This window comes from Mytilus trossulus, chromosome 5, assembly GCF_036588685.1.
Source record: "Mytilus trossulus isolate FHL-02 chromosome 5, PNRI_Mtr1.1.1.hap1, whole genome shotgun sequence".
Lineage (NCBI taxonomy): Eukaryota > Metazoa > Mollusca > Bivalvia > Mytilida > Mytilidae > Mytilus > Mytilus trossulus.
Genome location: NC_086377.1, coordinates 44,737,400 through 44,763,492, shown reverse-complemented (window position 1 = coordinate 44,763,492; position 26,093 = coordinate 44,737,400). Strand labels below are relative to the sequence as shown.

The following is a 26,093-nucleotide window of genomic DNA, read 5'->3' as shown; positions in this document are numbered from 1 at the left end:
AAACTATCCTTGAAATTTGTACCAAACTTGAAAATAAGCTTGGTTATGATCAAAAGCTTTTATCTTCAAGGAAATTTGGTTATACTGCATGATTTTTTTCCTGTTTTTCTGTATTTTCCTTATGATGGACTTAGTATTTCTTCCACTCAACATTACACACAGTCTATTAGTTCATAACCTATCCTGGAGTTTTCTAAACTTGGACAGAAGCTTCTTAAAATCAAAATTGGATCGAGAGGAATATAGAAAAACTATGGATTTTCTTATCCCAGGCATAGATTACTTAGCCGTATTTGGCATAACTTAGTTTTTGGAATTTTGGGTCCTCAATGCTCTTCAACTTTGTACTTATTTGGCTTTATACATATTTTGATATGAGCGTCATTTGTGAGTCTTATGTAGACGAAACGCGCGTCTGTCGTACTAAATTAAAATCCTGGTACCTTTAATATAACTATATTTACTAAAAAAAAATCTCATTTTTGTTGAACCTGCGATTAACAGCAACACTGAGTAGGCGAGACACTGGGGTTCCGCGGAACCCTTACTATTTTTTTAATTTTATTTCAACACCTCATTAATAAATCTCAATTTTTGTTGTCCATTTCTCTGTTCTGTAAACTGATTAGATACTGGTTCATTTCAACAATAAATTTCGGAAAATCAGTTTTGTCCGTCTTTTTTTTAGTTTTACTTTCAGTAAACACTGGTTTCCAGAAATTTTCCATTGTTCATGTAGGTTTCCATTTATGCGCAAGAACCAGAAAAGGGAAAATGAGATATTTTTTAACAGAACTTGGGTCATTGCTTCGTTTTCAACAGTTCAATGCGGAGATCAGTGAATAGATATGGCTTAACAGTGTCAGGAATTTAAAAGTTACATGTGTGTAAGAATCTATAGGGAAAATATGTCATTTGAAAGAATCATAATTATATATTTTTTTTTAGAGCAAACCGTATTTTATGTATTTACATTATGTAAAATTTCAACATATATTTTTGGTAAGGACTGGACTGATGTATGATTGGTCTATTGAGAACATATTAACATTGACACCAACTGTTCTCCACAACATAATTTAATTCTATAAATAACAATGTACATATTTTTTAATCACTTGTTGTTTTCTTTCATGTAAATATCACCAAGTATTCTACTAAGTTAAAGATAAATTTTTGTTCATATTTTTTAATCATATACTCCGCGCATGCAACAGTTTGTAATCTTCAATAATAATGAAGCTGTAACTGTATATCAGAAGAAGAAGAAGAAGATATTAAAAAAGTATAAGCGTCACCTGATTAAATGGACATCTAATCAAATTGGAACTTTGTATTTTTATTTACCTTTTTCAATGCCATAAATGACAAATTTGTGATTACAACATGGTATAATTGGAAAACATGCAAAATCAGTGGTCAATGAAATAATCAAACATTTTACAAAATTCAGCACATGTACATATACTTAAGTAGGAAGAATGAAATCTATATATAATAAATTGGTTTGCTGTGACTGACAAAAACATGACTGATCAAATAAGGCAGTGTCTGTGCGTGTACCTGCATTCAGGTATGAATAGTCAAATTGCCATTCGCATTCAGGTATGAATAGTCAAATTGCCATTCGCATTCAGGTATGAATAGTCAAATTGCCATTCGCATTCAGGTATGAATAGTCAAATTGCCATTCGCATTCAGGTATGAATAGTCAAATTGCCATTCACATTCAGGTATGAATAGTCAAATTGCCATTCGTAGGCTACGCCTACCCACATCTGGTTTAATAATACAATGCAATCAGATCGTGAATGAAACATGAAATATAAATGGAAATTCAGGGTAATATGGGGATTTCCTGTAGAATGTGTGAAGAGTATGAAAAATATTATTTTCAAATTGTATTTATTAGATAATAATACATAATAAATAATGCAAATTAAATACACACTGATGGAAAATGAAGCTGCACATGTACAGTCCCTGTAAAAGAAACATATGATAAAAATTGATACTATTATAAAATGTAAATGGCAGATTTTACAGTATTGTGTTCTGTCTCCTACTTTTATGTTGCTAACGTGACGGAGACAAAAATGAGTAACATTAGCGACATTTGGACATGTCACATTAGCAACAACATCTTTAAAAGTTAAAATGTATGCACACAGTGATGTTTAATTCATGCCTGGAGTAATAAAATTGTACAGTCTGGTTTAGAATTTCTAAATATACAGAATGCCATTTGCAGGTGTACTTTATATCAAATGAATACACAAGAAACCAATTCGTAATAGTAACATTAGCAACATCTACTATCATGACATTACGTTTTGTTGCGAACGTCTTTTTGATGGACGGAATACATTTAAGGTCCTCTTATAACGATATTACATACAACTTGCCTTCTTTGCTTCCCCATCATGTGAAGGAACTGACTCCGAATCTATTTCTGCAAAGGGCTATATCGTAACTCCTATACAGGAGAGTTACAGATCTAAATATATGTTGCTCACGTGACACTGATTTGGACGGAAACCTCGAGCAGTAACGTTCGCAAAAAATAAAACAGCCAATGATATTGATTCCTCAAGTCCTTTGACCCCCTTACGTCATCCAAATTTAATATGATTGCTATTTTCAATTATTTATAAAACCCGGGATAAAAATAACTACAATGGGCTGTCAGAGAACCATCAAGAAAATTGCGATCGTGACATACCACAATGGACGGAAAAGACGTGACGTTAGCAACAATATTATTAAATTACCTTTTTTAGCCTTTACCAATAAAAATCTGCCTTAAAGTTATGATTAAAACACAAAAGAAGACTTTTTATTAAAATATAAGTCCATGTTATTAGGCTCCACTTATAAATAATACTTTAAAATACCACTCAAAATAAGCTGGATGTCAGTAAAGTAGGTCATGATGTCTATTCCATGTCCAATATTTTGAAATTAAAAACCCTCTAATTCTAACAAAAAACACAAACACAGAGTAATTTTTATTTTTATTTACTCAGAAAGACACATTTTATTCAATAACATAATGCATTACTCCATTACACAGTCTGTTTCACAGTTTCAGCAATTGCTTTTTTGATGGATACAAAAAAACAATAATTCCTTCTTATTGTAAAATCTGCCAAATGCTTTATATTTAATATGAACGGTTTACAATAGAAAAACTAGAAGTATTTGACAAAAATTCAGTCTGCACGGTTATATATCTTTATTACCAAAGTCTATATAAACTAAAGGTATACAATATATCAACATCAATAATACATATAATACATACATAAACACAGACTATGTGACAGCAGAAGGTGTTGTAGTAATAAACAAACATTATTTTAACATTTCGGATCTTAGCTTAACAGATCTAAATATAAATTTACCTAAATTACACAATTCTTTTACATTATTAGTACTCAACAGTTTAATAAATTTGTACATCAACGGTTTTTTCCAATAAAATGGCTTAATATAAATTGTTCTAAAACCTTGAAAACGTGGACATTTGAGGATGAAATGAAACTCATCCTCTATATCATTTTTACAAAAAGTACATATTCTATTATTTCTTGCTATACCATAAAATCTTCCATTTTCTATAGCTAAGTTGTGGCTACTTAATCTTATTTTTGTAATACATTTTTTGTAAACATTTGGAATTGGTTTAGTGGTTAGCCACTAGTTCGATGCCCCAGACTAGTGAAATTTTATTTGGACTTGTAAATTATTGCAAAACTGTGTTTGGACCAATTAGAAAAAATTTGAATAATTGGTCTTCGGACTAGTACATGTAGTTGAAAAAGTTTTTGGTGCAGCCTGTGACATTATAAAAAACGCAAACTTGACTGCCACTTAAATGAATGAAACACGACAAATTCAATTTATAACTAATAATTAAATGAGAGTCAACATCTTCCTAGGTTTATAGCTTTAATAATAAGGATGACTGATACCTGAAATGAATACACAGTATATTAGTAAATGATTAGTTATCTCCTCCCCGGGGGACAAGTTTTTTGTATACGAAAAAAAAAAACTTAAACCAAGTCAAGTCTATTAGAAAATAGATCTTCAGGAATGTTCTGTTAAAGTCATCCGGAAGCGAACAAGATTAAACGTATGGTGTCCTTTCACAATTTGAAACATATAGTGTCCTTTCACAATTTAAAATGTATGGTGTCCTTTCACAATTTTAAACGCAAAGTCTCTAGATTCACTTATAAATGTCTTTCATATCTCATTAATCAGTTCCTGATTCATCAATGTTATGTTCTGTTGTGTTGCGGCGGCTCGGTCTTCGTGGTGTCAATAGTTCCTTCTCTCCAGCTTTATTATGTGGCTGAAGACGGGATAGAGCACGTGGTACTCTAGACATTGAAGGTACATCTGGTTCAGGGGTCTGGTGGAATGACTGGTCCAAATCTATTTGTGAAGGCTGTTGAATTGTCTGAGTCTGTGTACCCTGTTTTTGAGTGGGGACTATAATTGGTGTCTCATTCAATGCAGCTGGTTGACTTAAGATTCTTGTTGGTGATAAAGACACTGGAATCTTGGGTACTTGTGGCTGTGTCGTCTTGGGTGTAGATGGAGAGCTCAAGATCAATTCTGGATGTTGAACTGCAGTAGGTGCCATCAAAGTACCATGTGTTTGGTTGGTTTGAAAAGGAGTGAACTTTCGAAGGTGTTGGCGGTTGCGGATAGTTACTCGGCCTGTGCCATCTACGCGTATAACATACTGGTGGTATTGGCGTACTTCAACAACTGTTCCTGTACGTTCCCATCTTCTGGGATGGTTGCCTACCAAGTTCTGTATGTATACATGATCTCCTACCTGTAGTGTTGGCAGGTGATGAGTGTGTTCATTCCACCGTTCATGTTCCCTTGAATGACGTTTGGCAAGAGCCATCTCTCGGTGAGACATTAACTCAGTCCATGTTTCATGTGGAGAATATCTACCCATCAGTATGGGAATGGCATCACGAATGGGTCTTCCAAACAGAATCAATGCTGGTGATGCTTTTGTCTCTGGGTCAATAGAATTTCTGTACATTAGTAAGGCTCTCTGGAATTTGTCAACATCCAGAGATCCAACAGCAGTAATGTTGTCCACCAGCATGCGTTTTACTGTTTTTACCGCTATCTCAGCCCTGCAGTTAGCGTGTGGGTTTGCAACTGATGAAAGTCTATGACGAACTCCCCAGGCCTTTAAAAACTCTTGAGTCTTCCCTGCTGTGAACTGTGGACCTCCATCAGACGTCAACTCTTCTGGGATTCCAAATGTCACGAACGTCTCACGAAGTCTCTTGACAAGTCCTTCGGCACCTGATTCAGACTTGTATACCATTGGCCAGTTTGAATACCTGTCAACAATAACTACATAGTCATTACTGTTATATGTGAAGTAGTCACTGCAAATCATCTGGAATGGATAATCTGGAGGTGTTATATCAGATGGTGGCTGCATAGGGTTTGACTTAGCCATCTGATGGCAGTGAACACATTGGTCTCTCACCTGGGCAATATCTACTGTGATCTCAGGCCAATATACAGAGTCCATGGCTCTCGCACGCATAGCGCTGACTCCTTGGTGGGCTGCGTGTAAAGCATTGAGTACTGGTTTGCGAAGAGCTGGAGGTATAACAATTCGTTGGCCCATAAGAACTACACCATCCACGGTGCATAAACTGGATGCAAAGCGATGGTAAGGACGCAAGTCTGTTGGTAGCTCCTTGTAGTCTTCTGGGAACCCTGCTTCCAGCTGCCTGATTAGATTTACAAATGTAGGGTCTGATGCAGTGGCCTCACGAACCATGTTCCAAGTAACAACTGTGATAACAGCATTCAAGGTACAAGTGGCAGCAGCGACTGTGGAGGCGTCATTAGCTGTATCATTATCCTCTGTATGTAGACATAGACTGGTAAGTGTATCTGAATGATAATGAGCAGTCATGTTAACTAGGGAATCAAGTTCAGGTGCTTCACCAGGTAAGTTCAGACGATCTGGTGGTCCAACAGGATACCGTGACGCTGCATCTGGCCCAAGGTTCTTTCTGCCTGGTACATGAAGAATTGTAAATCTGTACCCTAAAGTTTTCTCTTTGAGGTTGAGAAGTCGCCTGTTGTCGATGTCTGTGAGTGATCGATCGTTCAGAATCTGTAGTAGTGGCTTGTGGTCAGTTGCAACAAGAAGGTCTTTGCAACCAAGAACATAGTAGCGTGTTTGGTGAAGTGCATACACAACAGCCAAGGCCTCACCTTCAATAGGAGCATATCTACTTTCTGCTGGATGTGTGAATCTGCTGCCAACTAGACATAGTTTCCAACCGTCATTACAGCAGGTAGGGGTTTTACTTGAGCACTGACAGTACTTCTGCATCAAAAAGAATCCAATTCCGTCAACAGACCAGTCGGTAGCTAGGCATGTCATACGAGCAGGGTCAAAAAGACGAACACCTTCCTTCATCTCCTGGATAATGATCTCTTTTGACTTGTGAAATACTTCGTCTAATTCATTTGTCCAGCAGAATGTGGTGGATGGTTTCAATAGAGCACGAAAAGGTTTCATTTGTCTTGCCATTGCAAATGCATATGCTCCTTGGTTTATGAGCCCAAACCAAGCTCTTGCACCAGTAATGTCAGTTGGTGTTGGGAAGTTGCTAATTGCATCTAGGAACTTAGTACTTGGTCGTATGTTTGTTGGGGTGATTGTAAGTCCTGCAAAATTGACAGTGTCTTGAGCAAATTGAAACTTCTTTGGGTTTAATGTAATGCCGTTACGAGCACACAGGTCGAACCATTCACATGCCTGAAAAAATGCTGCTTCAATGGAGTTCGCCCACATACATGTGTCATCCACACATTTTACCTTGTCGTTGAAGTTTGATATTATAGCATCAAATCGTTGATTGTAAGCGTCACCGCTGGCCATAAATCCCTGTGGAGCAACCTTGTACCTGTAGCGCCCCCATGGTGTGATGAATGTTGTGAAATGGCGATCTTCTTCACGAATAGGCACTGAGTGGTACCCATTCCAAGCGTCTGTCACTGTTTTTTTCATACCTTGAGGGACACGGTCAGCTAGATGAAAAGGACTTGGGACATGATGTGTTTGCCGAACAGAATGTCGATTTTGTGGTTGTAGGTCTACTGTCCGCCTTGGAGTGCCATCCGCCTTGCTGGTTACAACCATTCTTGAGCACCAAGTTGTAGGTGTGTTTTGACTTACTTGTTCCAATACACCAATGCGAACATCCCTCTCAAGATCCGCATAAACTTTATCCTGCCAATGGATAGGAACAAGTGCTGGTTTGTGGACAGCTACGGGTGTGGCATTAGGATCAACATGAAGTTGAAGAGGCTCACAATTCATAAGTGGTAGAGGTTGATGTTCACATACATTAAATGTTGTAGCACCATAGTAATCAAGAAGCCACTCTTTTAGTGACTCTACATGTTCCTCTGTGGCCTTCAGACCGGGTGGTAAAGATGTGGGAATAGGTGGTGGTGAAGGTCGACGTCTAGGACAAGAGCAGGTTACATCTTCAGAGCTTTCCATAGATGCAGCAATGTTTGGAGATGTGACTGTTGATACATTAGGAAAGTTGGTGTGAATAATTCCCAGAGATATGAGTGCTTCTCTGCAAATGAAAGCTCTTTCCATGGTATCAGAGACATAACACAATAAACGTGTTGACATGGCACTGCTAGTAGTGTCTTTTGTAGTTACACTTACTGCGACTGCTCCAATTACACCGAGGTCTTCCTTTATAGCTCCACGCATCACAAGTTTTACTGGAAGGAGATCCTTTTCTGTTATGCCAAGACTGTTTGCAGATTGTAAAGGTATGATTGAACTCTGGCATCCTGTATCAGCCACCATGGACATAGTGATTGTCTTAAGCTGAGAAGTGTCTTGAATGGGATGTCCAAACGATGAATGGTCCTCAGGTAGGGGTGTCATGTTCACCAGGAGCATTGGGTGTGGTTTTGAGGGTCTAGCCACCCAGTGTCCATCAAATATGTGATGTTCAAGACGCGATACTTGGTTCGTCTGTTCAGATGTAGTGCACAGCTGCTCATAGATATAACCAACTTGTTCTTGTTCTTGATCTTTGGTTGATTTCCCTTGATTGGACAGGTTCCTTTGGCCCTTACTTTGAGTGCAGATTCTAGAAGATGCATCACGGTGGCCCCATACGCCACAGGTAGTGCACTTGCTGCAAGATTTGGTGTAATGACCTTTGACTGTGCATTTAGAACAAGTGAATGTCCAAGCTTCACAGAATCTAGACCTGGCCTTGCGATCATTCCTCTGTCCATGAGCAGGACCACCACAAGCCCAACATTTGGCTCCAGCTGCTTGTGGTCGCTTCTGAGTATTACATGTGGCACTCATAGCACTAGCTGAATCTCCTACTGCACTCCTTGTGACTTTACCCTGCTCTTTCTGAGCAATAAATGACACAGTCTCTTCTAATGTTCTATCTGTCTTGGAGTCACCTAGCAGGTCAGACATAATTTCTGGGTCTGCAATACCTCTTACTAAATTGTCTTTTATTATCTCATCACTATAGTCAAATATATGGTTGCAACCTAATTCTTTACACGTTGCTTTATACTGGCACAGTGATGCCTGGCCTCTGAGACTGGCCAAAAAAGTTCTGATATTTGAACCAGGTGATTGAGTCATCCTGTTCAATTTTATGCGTTGGACTAGTGTGCTTTCTTCTTTGACAGCCAGCCTTTTGATTGCCTTTAAAAGATCTGTCTCTAGCATACTAGCAACATCACCTTGAAGGTCACGCATAATATCTGTACGCAGATTAGTGTCACAGCAGTAGAAAAGGGCTGTAGGCAAGACATTGTCTGTGATCGCCATCCCTGTTTTATACATCTTCCACTGTCTGGTGAATGCAGACCATTGATCTGGATCACATCCTGTGGCTATAGACGGTGGGTCTAATTTTAACTTGTGCGTTGACGGTTGAGCCAGAGGTGGGTGGACGGTTCTGTCATGAATCTGTAGAGCAGCAGCAAATGCTTCATCCAGGTCCTGAGATTTCCAATTACAGCCGTCAATAGGGCACTGTAGAACTGGCATTGTAAATTCACTGTGGTTAAGCTGTTAGTTGAGTATCAGTCATAAATGAGAGTCAACATCTTCCTAGGTTTATAGCTTTAATAATAAGGATGACTGATACCTGAAATGAATACACAGTATATTAGTAAATGATTAGTTAATAATTAAAAACAAATACCTTGTATTAGGCCTTTTTCGTGTCGAATTTGTTTGGATTTTTTTTGCCACCGTGAACATGGTGAATACAGGAAGAATTTATTCTGTTAATCTTCATAATTAATTCCTTTTTAATTTTTGTGTTTCCAGTTCTTCCTTTCAGCTCTGCAGCTGCAATTGACCATGTTGACTCTGAGTTTCTCTAATACAATTGTATAAAATTAATTGACTGACGGCAATTTGACTATTTGTACCCACATGCTGGTACTTGCAGACACTGCCATCAAATTAAAGGTGAGCATTCAATGTTTGCATAAGTATAATTATCATATCATTATAATGCATGTAATCATAAATGAAGAGAAAAATGAAAAATGAACAATAAAATGGAGTATGGAAATGGGGAATGTGTCAAAGATACCCGATTTATATAATTCCAAGGCTGTCCGTTGGCACCAGAAGCGACCAAGCAGCTCATCTATTTTGGATGGGCAAATTTCCACGTTTTGATATGGGACGTGCTCTGACGTCCCATGGCCTGAACTTGTCTGGCAGAATAGTCATTGGACAGCAGAGTAATCTCGGACTACCTTAAAAAAATGTTTTAAATTTCTGTGTCATGTCATGAGTACATAAGTTAACCTTTACAATTTTCTTTATAGTTAAACTGGATGTATTGTTGTCATGTCACTGACAGAAGAAGAAACCAACTTCCTGCGGCTTACCATCCTTGTAATCAAGTTGTCACCCAAGGCTGTCCGAGTTTTGTTTGATAACAAATTTCCTCCAACAGATCTGACGAATATCTTACAAAGAAAAGTCTCCAAGTTGAAAAGTTTGAATGACAAGAAAATTATCAACCTTGCACAATGGGATCTGTTGTATCCAGCCAATAAAGGTAAGACATCAAGAAATGTCTAAATAAACTCATCATAGATACCAGGACTAAATTTAGTATATACGCCAGACGCGTTTTGTCTACAAACGACCCATCAGTAAATGTTCCAAGGCTTATCACTACTTTTCATCTCACCTGGCCCGAAGGGCCAAGTAAGCTTTTCCCATCACTTTGCGTCCGGCGTCCGGCGTCGTCGTCTGTCGTCGTCCGTCATCGTTAGCTTTTACAAAAATCTTCTCCTCTGAAACTACTGGGCCAAATTTAACCAAACTTGGCCACAATCATTATTGGGGTATCTAGTTTAAAAAATGTGTGGCGTGACCCGGTCAACCAACCAAGATGGTCGCCACGGCTAAAAATAGAACATAGAGGTAAAATGCAGTTTTTGGCTTATAACTCACAAACCAAAGCATTTAGAGCAAATCTGACAGGGGGTATAATTGTTGATCAGGTCGAGATCTATCTGCCCTGAAATTTTCAGACGAATCGGACAACCCTTTGTTGGGTTGCTGCCCCTGAATTGGTAATTTTAAGGAAATTTTGCTGTTTTTTGTTATTATCTTGAATATTATTATAGATAGAGATAAACTGTGAACAGCAATTATGTTCAGCAGAGTAAGATCTACAAATAAGTCAACATGACCCGAGTGGTCAGTTGACCCCTTTAGGAGTTATTGCCCTTTATAGTCAATTTTTAACCATTTTTCGTAAATCTTAGTTATCTTTTACAAAAATTTTCTTCTCTGAAACTTTCCGGCCAAATTAATCCAAACTTGGCAACAATCATCTTTGGGGTATCTAGTTTAAAAAATGTGTGGCGTGACCCAGTCAACCAACCAAGATGGCCACCACGGCAAAAATAGAACATAGGGGGTAAAATGCAGTTTTTGTCTTACAACTCAAAAACCAAACCATTTAGAGCAAATCTGATAGGAATATAATTGTTTATCAGGTCAAGATCTATCTGCCCTGAAATTTTCAGATGAATCGGACAACCCTTTGTTGCATTGCTGCCCCTGAATTGGTAATTTTAAGGAAATTTTGCTGTTTTTGGTTATTATCTTGAATTTTATTATAGATAGAGATAAACTGTAAACAGCAATAATGTTCAACAAAGTAGGATTGACAAATAACTCAACATGATCAAAATGGTCAATTTATTAACATTTTCCACTGAAACTACTGGGCAAAGTTCATTATTGATAGAGATAATTGTAAGCAGCAAGACTGTTTATTACAGTAAGATTTACAAACACATCACCATCACCAAAACACAATTTTGTCATGAATCCATCTGCTTCCTTTGTTTAATATTCACATAAACCAAGGTGAGCGACACAGGCTCTTTAGAGCCTCTAGTTTTGATACACAAAATATAGTGCATATAGATCATAACATTTTACACATCCTATCTATGAACATTTTACCTACTATCTTTATTTGTTTAATTTAGACTAGAGTTGTCTCATTTGCTATCATAACACAGCTTCTTATTTCTATATTAAAGTGTTCAATTTTAAGAACCTTCTGCAATTGGTCTGCACTTAAAAAAATAATGGAAACAATAACTATTTATTATCTACAACCTTGGTATAACAATATTTAACAGAACTTTCAATACTTTTAAATAATCAAGCAGTGCCAAAGTTGTAAATTCACTTCTAACAGTGTATTGAATTAAGCCCCACCTCCCTACTTACCTAATATTGAATATACACAGTCTCCACAAGGTTGCTTTTAACCAATCATATTCCTTGAAATGTATACACTCTTAAAAAAAAATTACTTGGAATTACAAAAAAAAAGTAATTCAATTACTTGATTCAAGTAATTGAATTTGGCAAAATTATTGACCATTGTTAGTAATTATTGGTGATGTTAAGTAATTTCAAGTAAATACAAGTAATTTACTTTTTAAGTAATTCTAAGTAATCCAATTCAGTAAACAAAATAATCAACATAAGTAATTCTGAGTAATATTTTAAGTAATTTCAAGTATTTATTACAAGTAAATACTAGTAATATAACAAGTAATTGTAAGTAATTCACAGTAATAATCCAAGCAATTTCAAGTAATTCTTAGTAGTAATCTTAAGTAATACTCAGTTAAATAATAAGTAATTACAAGTAATTCTAAGTAATCATTAGTAATAATTTCTAGTAATCCTAAGTAATAACTGTTAGTTATCCTAAGTAATAATTGTAAGTAGTCCATAGTAATAATTTTAAGTAATTCATAGTAATAATTTTAAGTAATTCTTAGTAATAATTTTAAGTAATTCTTAGTATTAATTTTCATTATTCAAAATAATAATTCAAGTAATTACAATTTAAAGTAATCAGCTTAAAGTACACGAGTTCAAGAAAACAAAATCTAATCAATGAAATATTTATTCAAGAACAATCTAAGAGTAAATAATCTCTGTACTGATTAATCCACACTCCCATATATTTGTATGTCATGTGTTGCTATCTATAGGCACTTATTTATAATATATTTATAGATTGAAATAAAAATTCTACACTGTTTTATTATAAATGCATATAATTTGAAATAATAACATACCTTTTTCAAGAATAATCATATACTATTTCCTTTGTATTAATCCATAATTTCTATTGTTTGTTGCAAGTTATTATGGGCAACCTCCCCAGCAACTCTTTGTGTTATATCTTCATTTAATTGAATAAGTACACAAAGAGTAGCCAGAAACATGAAAACCCACAAATTGTCCTTTTTGTAAGGTTCTCCTTTCCTTTCGTGTGTGTAACTCGTGTAAGTATTTCAATAAACTCTGTGAACTTTTGTTCAAATTCAAAACTGAATGAGCTCCAGCCAATTTTCAAAAATAGCTTACCAAAGTCAAATGAAACCTTAATTCTGATTGGACAATGATTTTTTTTTTCAGTCTCAAATCAAAAACTGCTTATTTAAAATTCAGGAAATATTATACAATTTTGTACATTTATAATAGTTAATTTTTAATTTAAGTAAAACTAAATCATGGTATTTGACATTATAAAATTATATTAAAAATAGATAATAATAATTTGAGGATATTTTGAAATGAAAATAGGTTAAGTAATGACTAGTAATTCTAAGTAATACTAAGTAATTCTGATCCAATGTTTTAAGCATTTTCGAAGTATTATCTAAAAACAGGCTATTTTTTCAATTTGGAATTATTTTTAATTATGTAATTTGCATGATTTCTTGTGCTTAAAATTCCATGTTTATTCTGCATTATCATTTTTAAGCATTGCATAATACTTTCCATACAATGTATTTTGTATAGATAGTGTTGTGCGCAGCACAGTACATTCTATTGAAAATGTAGTATCTAATTTGAAATAGAAAGTGTAAGGTGCCACACTGAACATAAGAATACAGAATATACATGAAATTTATGACAATTTTCAAGCATAGGAAATTATGTAAATTCCATATAATTAAAAATATTTCCGAGTTGAAATAATTGCCTCTTTAAAGAAAATTGTTATCAAAATTATGCAATTTTCAGACTTAACCCCACATATTGTTGAAATTGTTAAATTATGGAGACAAACTTCATAGAAAGCATTTATCATTAGATATAATAGAAGTTTGAAAAGTTTTAAATATATAGAGTAAAATTAGATAGTAATCATTTTAAGTAATTTATCTAATCCTACCTAGTAATGAGAAGTATTTCTTTTTCAAGTAATCAGAAGTAATTTTAGTAAATCATTTACTGCATTTAAGTAAAAATAAATTACTAAGTAATTTTTTAAATAGTTTTACTAAATTCAAGTAATCAATTGTTACTTAAAACTATTTGGATAACTTAAATCAAGTAAAAAAGTAAATTAAGTAATTTCAAGTAATTCCTTCAGAATATTTAGTAAAACTAAGTAATTGTAAGTAATAGTTAGTAAATATGTAAGTAATATAATTACTCAAAATAAGTAAAGAAAAATTACTAAGTAATTTTTTTTTAGTGTGTAGGAGGTAAGATAAAGTCTGATTGCTCATGATTTTACTCATCATGATCATTCTCATAGAGGCTGGAATTTTGGGAGGAAAACTGGCAATCCTAGTCATCTTAAGATTTGAATCCAATGAACCTTCCACCATAGGGACTAGAATACAAGTCAGATATAGCTATGCTCCTGCTTTCCAACACCCACTGGGGCATACCTTTTTTTAAACGCATGTAGATGATTAGCAGGCTATATACATGTATCTGACCACATAGTCTTGCCTTCCACATATTGGGTTTTTAGCTCACATGTTCAATGATGACAGTTGTGATGCAGAAGTTGAACTATTTTGACCAACTGCCCACCAAGATCCTTAAAGAATTGTATCCACAGGCAAATAAAAATTACCTATATATGTATTAATTGTTGTGAATCAATTTAAATCTCACAGTTGCATTATTTGCATTAGTATTGAATAAAGCCCTTGTTATAAATTCTTAATTTACAGAACATTATAAGCACGCAACCTTCATGTTACTGACTGAATAAACAATAAAGGAAAAACAATTCTAATATCTGGACTATAAGCTCCTGCATTGCCCTGGTTAGTTTTACAGTAACCTTAAGTAATGGCCAACTCTATTGAGTCTATATAGAATTATTGTAAAAAGAGTTTCTATAGTCATGACATAGTTGCTATATACATTTTATTTTTAAAGTTGCTAGATACTTTAATTTATTATTTTTAAGAAGACATTTAGCATGTTTAGAAAAACCAGTTACACAATTTAAATGGTTGTATATGTTTTACTATGTGTCTATATTTGTAGGATCCGGTACCTTTGATTTGACTTTGCTCATCTGTTTGCTTAGGAACATAGCAACACCTGCTATAAGAAAACCTGGAACAGGGTTTGATCAACTACCAAATAATCATGATATAACAGAAGGGGCTGATTTAGCCAGAATCAAATGTTACAGAAATCTTATTGCCCATAACACTGATGGATCATTTAATTATACTGAGTTTAACACAGCATGGAATGGCTTATCTCAGGTACAATATACTGGGGATTCATTATATAACTGTTGCTAATGTTTTGTGAAAATAGATATAGGAAGATGTGGTTTGAGTGATAATGAGACAATTCTCCATCCAAGTCACAATTTATAAAAGCAAACCATATGGTCAAGGTACAGTTTTACCCTTCTCCGTCTGTACATATGTCTGTCTGTCTGTCTGTCCATTGGTCATTCTGTAAGTTGGTTTCCATTCTCTAACTTCATTTTGTCTCAACCAAATATTATGAAACTTATACACTATGCTTATTACCACAAAACACAAATTAAGTGTGAATGTTGTTGGTGTCACTTTAACCGTTCTAGACTGATGCCCCTTTACAAACCAAAAAATTTCTAAATTTTTATACGACCGCAAAAATTGAAATTTTTTTCGTCGTATATTGCTATCACATTGTCTGCGTTGTCGTCGTCTTCCGAATACTTTTAGTTTTCGCACTCTAACTTTAGTAAAAGTGAATGGAAATCTATGAAATTTTAACACAAGGTTTATGACCACAAAAGGAAGGTTTGGATTGATTTTGGGAGTTAAGGTCCCAACATTTTAGGAATTAGGGGCCAAAAAAGGCCCAAATAAGCATTTTCTTGGTTTTCGCACAATCACTTTAGTTTAAGTAAACAGAAATCAATGAAATTTAAACACAAGGTTAATGACCACAAAAGGAAGGTTGGTATTGATTTTTGGGAGTTGAGGTCCCAACAGTTTAAGAATTAGGGGCCAAAAAGGGGCCCAAATAAGCATTTTTCTTGGTTTTCGCACCATAACTTTAGTATAAGTAAAAAGAAATCTATGAAATTTAAACACAAGATTTATGACCATAAAAGGAAGGTTGGTATTGATTTTGGAAGTTTTGGTCCCAACAGTTTAGGAATAAGGTGCCCAAAGGGTCCAAAATTAAACTTTGTTTGATTTCATCAAAAATTGAATAATTGGGGTTCTTTGATATGCCAAATCTAACTGTGTATGTAGATTCTTAATTTTTGGTCCCGTTTTCAAATTGATCTACATTAAGGTCTAAAGGGTCCAAAATTAAACTTAGTTTGATTTTGACAAATATTGAATCCTTTGGATTCTTTGATATGCTGAATCTAAAAATGTACTTAGATTTTTGATTATTGGCCCAGTTTTCAAGTTGGTCCAAAGCAGGGTCCAAAATTAAACTTTGTTTGGTTTCATCAAAAATTGAATAAATGGGGTTATTTGAAAAACCAAATCTAACTGTGTATGTAGATTCTTAATTTTTGGTCCTGTTTTCAAATTGGTCTACATTAAAGTCCAAAGGGTCCAAAATTAAACTTAGTTTGATTTTAACAAAAATTGAATTCTTTGGGTTCTTTGATATGCTGAATCCAAACATGAACCTAGATTTTTGATTATGGGCCCAGTTTTCAAGTTGGTCCAAATCAGGATCCAAAATTATTATATTAAGTATTGTGCAATAGCAAGAAATTTTCAATTGCACAGTACTCAGCAATAACAAGAAATCTTCAATTGCACAGTATTGTGCAATAGCAAGAAATTTTCAATTGCACAGTATTGCGCAATAGCAAGAAATCTTCAATTGCACAAAATTGTGCAATAGCAAGTATTTTCAATTGCACAGTATTGCACAATGGTAAGAAATTTCTAATTGCACAATATTGTGCAATAGCAAGAAATTTCAATTGGAGTTATCTTTCTTTGTCCAGAATAGTAGTTGAATCAACTTAAATCATTGTTTTATACAATATGCAATGTATATTCACTTTTACTACCAACTGATAAATTAAAACAATCTTTACCATTCAGTGATAACAAGGACTTTTTTTTTACATTTTAATATTTTATGATGTATTTAAATGAGTAATTATTGTTGCAAACTCCATTAGAAATTTGAATTGAGATCGGTTTTGGAATAAAGGAAAAGGGGATGTGAAAAAAAAATGAGGGGGGGGTCAATTTTTCTCATTTGAAATTTCATAAATAAAAAGAAAATTTTCTTCAAACATTTTTTTGAGAGGATTAATATTCAACAGCATAGTGAATTGCTTAAAGGCAAAACAAAATTTTTAAGTTTATTAGACCACATTCATTCTGTGTCAGAAACCTATGCTGTGTCAACTATTTAATCACAATACAAATTTAGAGCTGTATCCAGCTTGAATGTTGTGTCTATACTTGCCCCAACTGTTCAGGGTTCAACCTCTGCGGTCGTATAAAGCTACGCCCTGCAGAGCATCTGGTTCTTTTCTGTTCTCTAACTTTAGTTTGCCTTTACCAAATGTCAATAAATTTGTTTTTGTTGTGTTTTGTTATTTGATTTTGCCATGTAATTATGGACTTTCTGATTAGATTCTCCTCTAAGTTCAGTATTTGTGTGATTTTACTTTTTTCTTATACACAATGCTTATGACCACAAAATACAGATCCAGATTGTTGTTTTGGGTCGTCACAAAAACCATTCTAGTTTTCCATGTTGTTTTTGTCTTCTTTAGGCGATTAGTAGATTAGGATTTGGTCGATATGACCAGGATTGTAATGACCTAAGAATAGCTTGTTTGGATGGTTCTGACAGAGAAGTCTACAGAGAAGTACTTAATACAAATCAAAAACTAGAACAGCTGAGAATAGAACTTAAAGAAGAACGAGAAAAGACAGTACCCTGGACAGAGCAAGGTTAGAAATAACTTCGGCTGATTTATAATTAAAAACATTCCAAAACATCTGTATGACAGGGTTGGCACTGATATTTAAGTCGATAGGAGCTTTGACCAAAATTAACATTTTGTGAAAGTGTTTTCAGATTAAAAAATAAAAACAATACTTCACAAGCTAGTGATAATTTTTTTCAATGTTTCTCTCTTGTCCAGACCAATCAAAATCGACAATCTAAAGGACAATGAATAGAATTTGCATCAAGTTATAAAAATACAATGCATAAGTTCTATGTTTGTGGCTCAGATTTTATTATTTGACTGTCAAAATAAACATATTTTGTTGTTTGTTTCTAATACCGTAACATTGTTATGTATGTGGCTTCATAGAAAATACTTTTAAAATAAAATTAATATGTAAAAGAACCATAATGATAGGACATTCAGTATAATAAATTAAATAACACATAGCTGAGAGGGTGATAGAGCAGGTATGTATTATTCACATACAGTCTGCAGTTAAAAAATTTTAAAACATTTATTAGATTCATAAACTATCCTAGATTTTTACCAAACTTCTTACAATCAAAATATGGAACCTAGAGGAAAATGTTTTTATAATAATTCCCCCCCCCCATTTTTGTTAAGCCTGCAAATGAGGCAAGACACTGGGTTCGGCTGAACCCTTACACAATTTTTGGACATTAAAAAGTTTTGATCATTATCACTCTGATCAAGTCTGATGCATTAATTACAGACTAATACAAATTGAGGCTATTCAAATTTATTTTCTACAAGAAAGCACTACGGAATTCCTGTTTTATTTGACATTTGAATCTGTTTATAAAGTAAATAAATTGGGAATATCATACTATAACAACACAGCATCATGTTAATCCATTTAAGGAATGACTGTAATATTTTTTTCTGTCTATGAATAAATAACATAAAAAATGTGGCACACACTGAATAATGCATGTAGCAAGTTATTTAACAGTGAGCACCACATTTTGAACTCACATGGCCCGAAGGGCCAAGTGAGCTTATCCCATTACTTTGCGTCCTGTGTATGTCGTCCACCGTCGTTAACTTTTACAAAAATCTTTTCATCTGAAACTACTGGGCCAAATTAAACCAAACTTGGCCGAAATGGTCAGTTGACCCCTTTAAGGGTTATTGCCCTTATAGTCAATTTTTAACCATTTTTCGTAAATGTTAGTAATCTTTTACAAAAATCTTCTCCTCTGAAACTAATGGGCCAAATTAAAAAAAACTTGGCCACTATCATCTTTAGGGTATCTAGTTTAAAAAAGTGTCTGCTGACCCAGCCATCTAACCAAGATGGCCGCCATGGCTAAAAATAGAACATAGGGGTAAAATGCTGTTTTGGGGTTATAATTCAAAAACCAAAGCATTTAGAGCAAATCTGATATGGGGGTGAAATTGTTTATCCCTGAATTGGTAATTTTAACTTAAGGAAATTTTGCTGTTTTTGGTTATTATCTTGAATATTGTTATAGATAGAGATGAACTGTAAACGGCAATAATGTTCATTAAAGTAAGATTTGCAAATAACTTAACATGACAGAGTTGACGTAAAAACCTAAGGAGTTATTTTCCTTTATATTAAATTTTTAACAATTTTCTTAAAATTTTTAAATTTTTACTACCATTTTCCACTGAAACTACTGGGCCAAGTTCATTATAGATAGAGATAATTGTAAGCAGCAAGAATGTTCAGTAAAGTAAGATGTGCAAACACATCACCATCACCAAAACACAATTTTGTCATGAATCCATCTGCTTCCTTTGTTTAAAATTCACATAGACCAAGGTGAGCGACACATTCTCTTTAGAACCTCTAGTTTATGTTATTTAGAATAGACTGACAAAATAATACAGTTATTCCTTATAATTTAATTTTAAATTCCATTTAAGGGAGTTCGCAGTTTTAAAGTAATTAACTTTTCAAAACACTAGTTTATATAGAATGGGGATTAATAAAGGAATCCAAAGAGCAAAAAAAATATATAGGCCACTGTGCTTGTTTTCGAAATATTAGCCATTGAAATTTTGGAAGGAAAATATTCTCTCTTGACTTTTCATAGCTTTATCATTGACAAGTTAAAGTTCTCAAAAACTAGTAAAAAGTAATTAAAATTTTAAAAGACTTTTACAGATGGCTTATCATTATACATGTTAAAGATTTACCAAAAAGAAAAATGGTGGTCACCTGGCAAATTTTTTCAAGGCATTGAAATGAATAAAACCAGAGGATTCCCAAAATCTGACAAACATTCTAAATCATGACAAGCCAGCTTCCTTAAAAAAACCTTTGATAAAATTGTGTCCAGATAATCAAAACAAAGTCAGCCAATTAGAAGACGCATTACATCTTACATTAAATTATTACTGTATCTTTTTAAACTTTTAGATAGAATTGACAAGAGAATTCAACGATGGGAAGAGAAGGACAAAAAGTTTATAGAAACCGCTTCATATGATGCTATCTGGACAGGGATTGAGCAGAATCAATGTGTATTGGTAACAGGGAATTCTGGGGCTGGGAAATCTGCAGTCATACATCATGTGGCTCTTAAGCTTAGGAGCATTGGGTATAAAATACTCCCAATTATACAGCCAGGTGACATTTTCCGATATCATAATCCAAATATATCACAAGTTTTTGTGTGTGATGATGCATGTGGAAAATATTATGCAGATACTGCTATGATTGAGGAATGGATCAGGTTTGAAGATGATTTGAAACTTTTATTTGATAACACTGATATGAAACTCCTAATTAATACAAGACTTATTGTTTCTCAAGATGAATGTTTTAAAATGATGTTATTCTTAGACCCATGCATAGTAAATCTCAATAGTTCACATCATAGATTAAGTTTGTCTGAAAGAAAGGCAATTTTAAAGAGGCATCTTTTAAATGAAGGTGATGATGTTGAAAATGATGAAGCTGATGAAATCCAGATAAGCCAAGAAAGTTTGGAAAGTCAAAATTGTTTTCCACTTTTGTGTGAATTATTTGGGGAAAACAAATCTTTGAGAAACAATCCTGAGGCATTCTTTTCAAAGCCATTTGAAGAATATAGCAAAAATTTAGAAAGACTTAAAATGAACAAAAGGTCACTAAAATACTGTGCCTTAGCAATTTTAGTTGTTTTTAATGATAATTTGACTGTGAAAATGTTGTCAGATTTAGAAATAGATAAGGAAGATGAAGAAAAAATTGATGCCATATGTGGAAAAGTAGGTCAACCAAAAGGCACTTCAAGGCAAAGTATTATGGAAGAACTTGAAAGTCTGGAAAATATTTATGTGAGAAAAGTCAATGGAAAGTTCAGAAGCCTGCATGACAAGATGTTTGACTTCCTCTCATCAAAAATAGGGCCAACTGTTGGACTTTGCTTACTGAAATACTCTCCGTGTACATTTATTAGAGAAAGAGTAAGACTATATGGAGGTCATAAAAATGATGACGAAAATGTAATTCTTCTTGATAGTGGATTAGAAGATGACTATTTCAAAAGAATGTTTGCAGATATTATGGATGGTAATATAAAAGATGTATTTTTCAATAAACAAATGCAAGATAGATCGTTTGAAGATGCTTTGGTCAATCAGTTTAAAAGAATGAGTGATGATGATCTGGGAAAGATGTTGATGAAAAGAGGCAATTATTCAAAAGCTTGTGGAAATTTCTTGCAAAGAAGCAAAGAAGCAATTGTTTCATTTCCGAACCTTACCAATTCATCTGAAGACATGGATGAAATAGCAAAGTTTCATCTTTCTTACATGAATTCTTTACTCTACCAAGAGGAGACTAGCACTTTTCATTGGTTAATGGCGCAAGGATTAGACAGAATTTTTAGCTATATTCTAGAACAATTTCCAAAATATGCTGAAGAGAAAATTATGCAGAACTATAACCTGTGTGTTTCATTAGCAGTTTTAGAAGGGAAAACTGAAATTTTGAGAAAACTTTTGGAAAAATATCCACATGGGGCATCTGAGGACGATGAAAATGACAAAAGATACTATCCGATATTCATATTTGTGTGTTTTACTGGAAACCTTAAACTTGTCAAATTTTTGCATGAGAAAAAACTAATATATCCTGAAAAGACAGAATCGGGAGAATCTGCTCTTTGGGTTGCTGCCTATTCAGGTCAGATTGATGTATTAGAGTTCCTAATTACAAAGGAGTTTCATATTAATTCTGTAAACAAGCAAGACGTGACTCCTCTCTTCATTGCTTCACAAAGAGGACATATAGACATTGTAAAACTTCTTCTTCAAAATGGTGCAGATGTCAATAAATGCAAGAAAAATGGAGCATCTCCGCTGTTTGTTGCCTGTCATGAAGGACATCTGGAAATTATGAAATTTCTTCATAAATCAAAAGCTGATGTTAACTTATGCAAACATCAGAAACTTTTAGGTGAGGCTGATAAAATTGGGCTTCAAATTAAGGGTATCTCACCATTGTTCATAGCTTGTAAAATTGGAAATTCAGAAATTGTGCAATTTCTACTGGACCATAAAGCTGATACAGAGATATCAACAGAAATTGGGAAGACTCCGCTGTTCATTGCATTACAAAACAGTCATGAACAAATTGCTAGACTTTTAATTAAAGGAAAATGTAATGTGAATCATACAATGGCTAATGGATACAGACCATTAACGGTAATTGCTGGAAAAGGGCAGGTCAAAATAGTCCAAATGTTGATCGAAAATGGAGCTAGTGTAAATATCAACAGTCATGAAACAATAAGTTCAAAATCAATCTGTGAGAGGAATATTCCATGCAACAACAACGTTCCTCCAAGTCCACTTTCAATGGCATCTTTGAACAACCACTTAGAAGTAGTGAAACTTTTGATACAAAATGGAGCAGATATAGATTACAGAGGTGTGGAGGGTGCTACTGCCTTATTTGAAGCATCCGAAAGAGGAAATATTGAAGTGGTGAAATATCTTCTATTAATGAAAGCCTCAGTAAATATACCTACCTATAGGGGACGAACACCACTGTTTGTTGCAGTGCAAAGGAGATTACATCAAATAGTAACTATACTCCTTCAGAACAATGCTGATGTTAATATATGCAGAAAGGACGGTGTTAGTCCACTTTTGAGAGCAACCATTCATTGTGATGCAAAGCTTATTGAACTTCTATTGAGAAACAAAGCTGATCCAAATCTGGCAACCGCAGAAGGTCTTTACCCAATAATGTCCGCAGCAAGACAAGGACATACTGAAATATTACTCTTAATACTCAAATCAGGTGCCCAAATGGAGGCAAAAAATATTAAACATCAAACAGCATTATGGATAGCAGCTTTCTATGGTAAAAAGGATTGCGTGCAATGTTTGCTGGATCATCAGGCAGATATAAATTCAACTGACCAGGATGACAAATCGGTGCTGTTGGCTGCTTGTCGACATGCAGATGTTTCATTAATACAATGCCTTGTTGATGCTGGGTCAAATGTAAATTTATGTAATAAAAAGGGCATCAGTCCGCTGTTTAGGGCAGTAGAACTTGGGAACTTGAATGTTGCTAAGTATCTTATTAGTGCAGGAGCTAATGTAAACTTACAAACTACTGACAATGACTCTGCTTTGATCATTGCAGTACATTTGTCCAGCTTAGAGATGGTAGAACTATTGTTACACAATAAAGCAGATGTTAATGCCATAAATGGGAAAGGACACACATGTCTATGGGAAGCCATACTGAATGGGAATACACATATAGTCTCTTTATTACTTGACAATGGAGCAAACTGTGATGTAACATTAGGAGGAAAGACTCCAATAGTACTTGCTCAAGAATTAAAATATTATGATATTGCTGACTTGCTGATTGAAAAACAGGGACGTGTTAGACAATGGTTTAGAACATTTGGATGGTTGACTTCATTGTATTCCAAAATCAATAAAGTTGTCTGATTTGATATGCAGCTTGAATCTTAGGCCTATTCCATTTAACCAAGAACCATGTTTTAGATAATGATGCATAATGGTAATAGACACATACTGTAATAATACCCATGACCAACATTCAATCATTAAACTTCCCTTCCTACAAACATTTTAATGGAATAGCCTTGACAATGTGAAATGGTACAATAATTTTAGAAATTATAGCATTTTATTGTTAAAGTAATATTTGGAGAATGAATAAAAAAGTTTGTTTTTTTGTCGTATATTGGTATCATGTTGGCATCGCATTGTCGACATCGTCGTCATCTGAAGACATTTGGTTTTCACACTCTAACTTTAGATAAAGTAAATAGAAATCTATGAAATTTTGACACAAGCTTCATGACCACAAAAGGCAGGTTGGGATTGATTTTGGGAGTTTTGGTCCCAACAGTTTCGGAATTAGGGGCCAAAAAAGGCCCAAATAAGCATTTTCTTGGTTTTTGCACTATAACTTTAGTTTAAGTAAATAGATATTTATGAAACTTAAACACAAGGTTTATGACCATAAAATGAAGGTTAGGATAGATTTTGGGACTTTTGGTCCCAACAGTTTAGGAAAAAGGGCCCAAAGGATCCAAAATTAAACTTTGTTTGATTTCATCAAAAATTGAATAATTGGGTTTCTTTGATATGCTGAATCTAACTGTGTATGTAGATTTTGAATTTTTTGTCACTTTTTCAAATTGGTCTACATTAAGGTCCAAAGGGTCCAAAATTAAAGTAAGTTTGATTTTAACAAAAATTGAATCCTTGGAGTTCTTTGATATGCTGAATCTAAACATGTACTTAGATTTTTGATTATTGGCCCAGCTTGCAAGTTGGTCCAAATCGGGGTCCAAAATTAAACTTTGTTTGATTTCAACAAAAATTGAATTCTTGGGGTTCTTTGATATGCTGAATCTAAACATGTATTTAGACTTTTGATTATAGGCCCAGTTTTCAAGTTGGTCCAAAATTAAAATTTGTTTGTTTTCAACAAAAAATGTATATATGGGGTTCTTTGATATATGCTTAATCTAACCATGTATTTGGATTTTTTATGTTCGGGCCCGGTTATCAAATTGGTCCACATTGAGGTCTAAAGGGTCCAAAATTGAACTTTATTTGATTTCATCAAAACTTGAATTCTTGGGGTTCTTTGATATGCTGAATCTAACCATGTATTTAGATTTTGGATATTGGACCATAAAAAGTTATGTCCAATTTAGAATTTAAAGTTTTTAAGTTTAAGTTCTTAGACCACATTCATTATGTGTCAAAAACCTGTGTTGTGTCAACTATTTAATCACAATCCAAATTCAGAGCTGTATCAAGATTGAATGTTGTGTCCATACTTGCCCCAATGTTCAGTGTTCGAACTCTGCGGTTGTATAAAGCTGCGCACCGCAGAGCATCTGGTTTTTATTGTGATTTGTGAAAAGCTGCATGCAGATCTCTGTATCCGATATCAAAATGAATTTTCTTATTATTGCAATAATCACAAAGTTTGTTTTTTTTGCATTAAAAAAAAACTTTCAATAATTTTTGAAATTACAGTACTTTAATATGTTTAGTAGACATTGTAGATAAGAATTGGTATGGTTTACTATCAAATGTAATCATTGGTAATTACACAATAAGGGCATTAAAGTAAACTAGACAACGACTGCTCAATTTGTGTTCATAAATCATGTCAAACATTGTAATGATACATGTACATGTAATATTTTTACTACCTCAAATCAATTTTCAATTGATCAATTTTATCTAGTAATTTATTTGTCATTTAAAATGTTTAAGGAATGTTTGCAGATTTTGGTTATTATCTTGAATATTATTCTAGATAGAGATAATCTGTAAACAGCAAAAATGTTCAGCAAAGTAAGATCTACAAACATGACAAATAAGTCAACATGACCAAAATGGTCAGTTCACACCTCAAGGAATTATTGCCCTTTGTGGTAAATTTAAACAATTTTCATAAATTTTGTAAATATTTGTAAATTTTGACAAAATATTTTCTTATGTTCTATTGGGCCAAGTTTATTATGAATAGAGGTAATTGTAAATAGCAAGAATGTTCAGTAAAGTAAGATCTACAAACACATTACCATCACCTAAACACAATTTTGTCATGAATCCATCTGTGTCCATGGTTTAATATGCACATATAGATAAAGGTGAGCGACACAGTCTCTAGTTTTTAATGGCTGTATCCCTATTTTGACAATTTTACCTTTAATGTCTTGTTCACCCGTCATTAAAAATAAAATT

At 34.0% G+C, this 26,093-nt stretch overlaps 1 protein-coding gene across 2 annotated transcripts; it reads left to right on the top strand.

The window, feature by feature from the left end:
- The first annotated feature begins 734 nt into the window (after nucleotides 1-734).
- Nucleotides 735-23,815, top strand: LOC134718877 (uncharacterized). Of its 2 annotated transcripts, none has more exons than XM_063581708.1 (5): nucleotides 735-883; nucleotides 9,919-10,154; nucleotides 14,945-15,171; nucleotides 17,670-17,850; nucleotides 20,263-23,815. In XM_063581708.1, the coding sequence occupies exons 2-5, from the start codon at nucleotides 9,941-9,943 to the stop codon at nucleotides 23,802-23,804; spliced, it is 4,164 nt and encodes a 1,387-aa protein (XP_063437778.1). In that variant the 5' UTR covers nucleotides 735-883; nucleotides 9,919-9,940; the 3' UTR covers nucleotides 23,805-23,815. The 2 variants fall into 2 exon arrangements, with proteins under 2 accessions (XP_063437778.1, XP_063437777.1); XM_063581707.1 differs by having other exon boundaries at nucleotides 735-887.
- The last annotated feature ends 2,278 nt before the right edge of the window (nucleotides 23,816-26,093 follow it).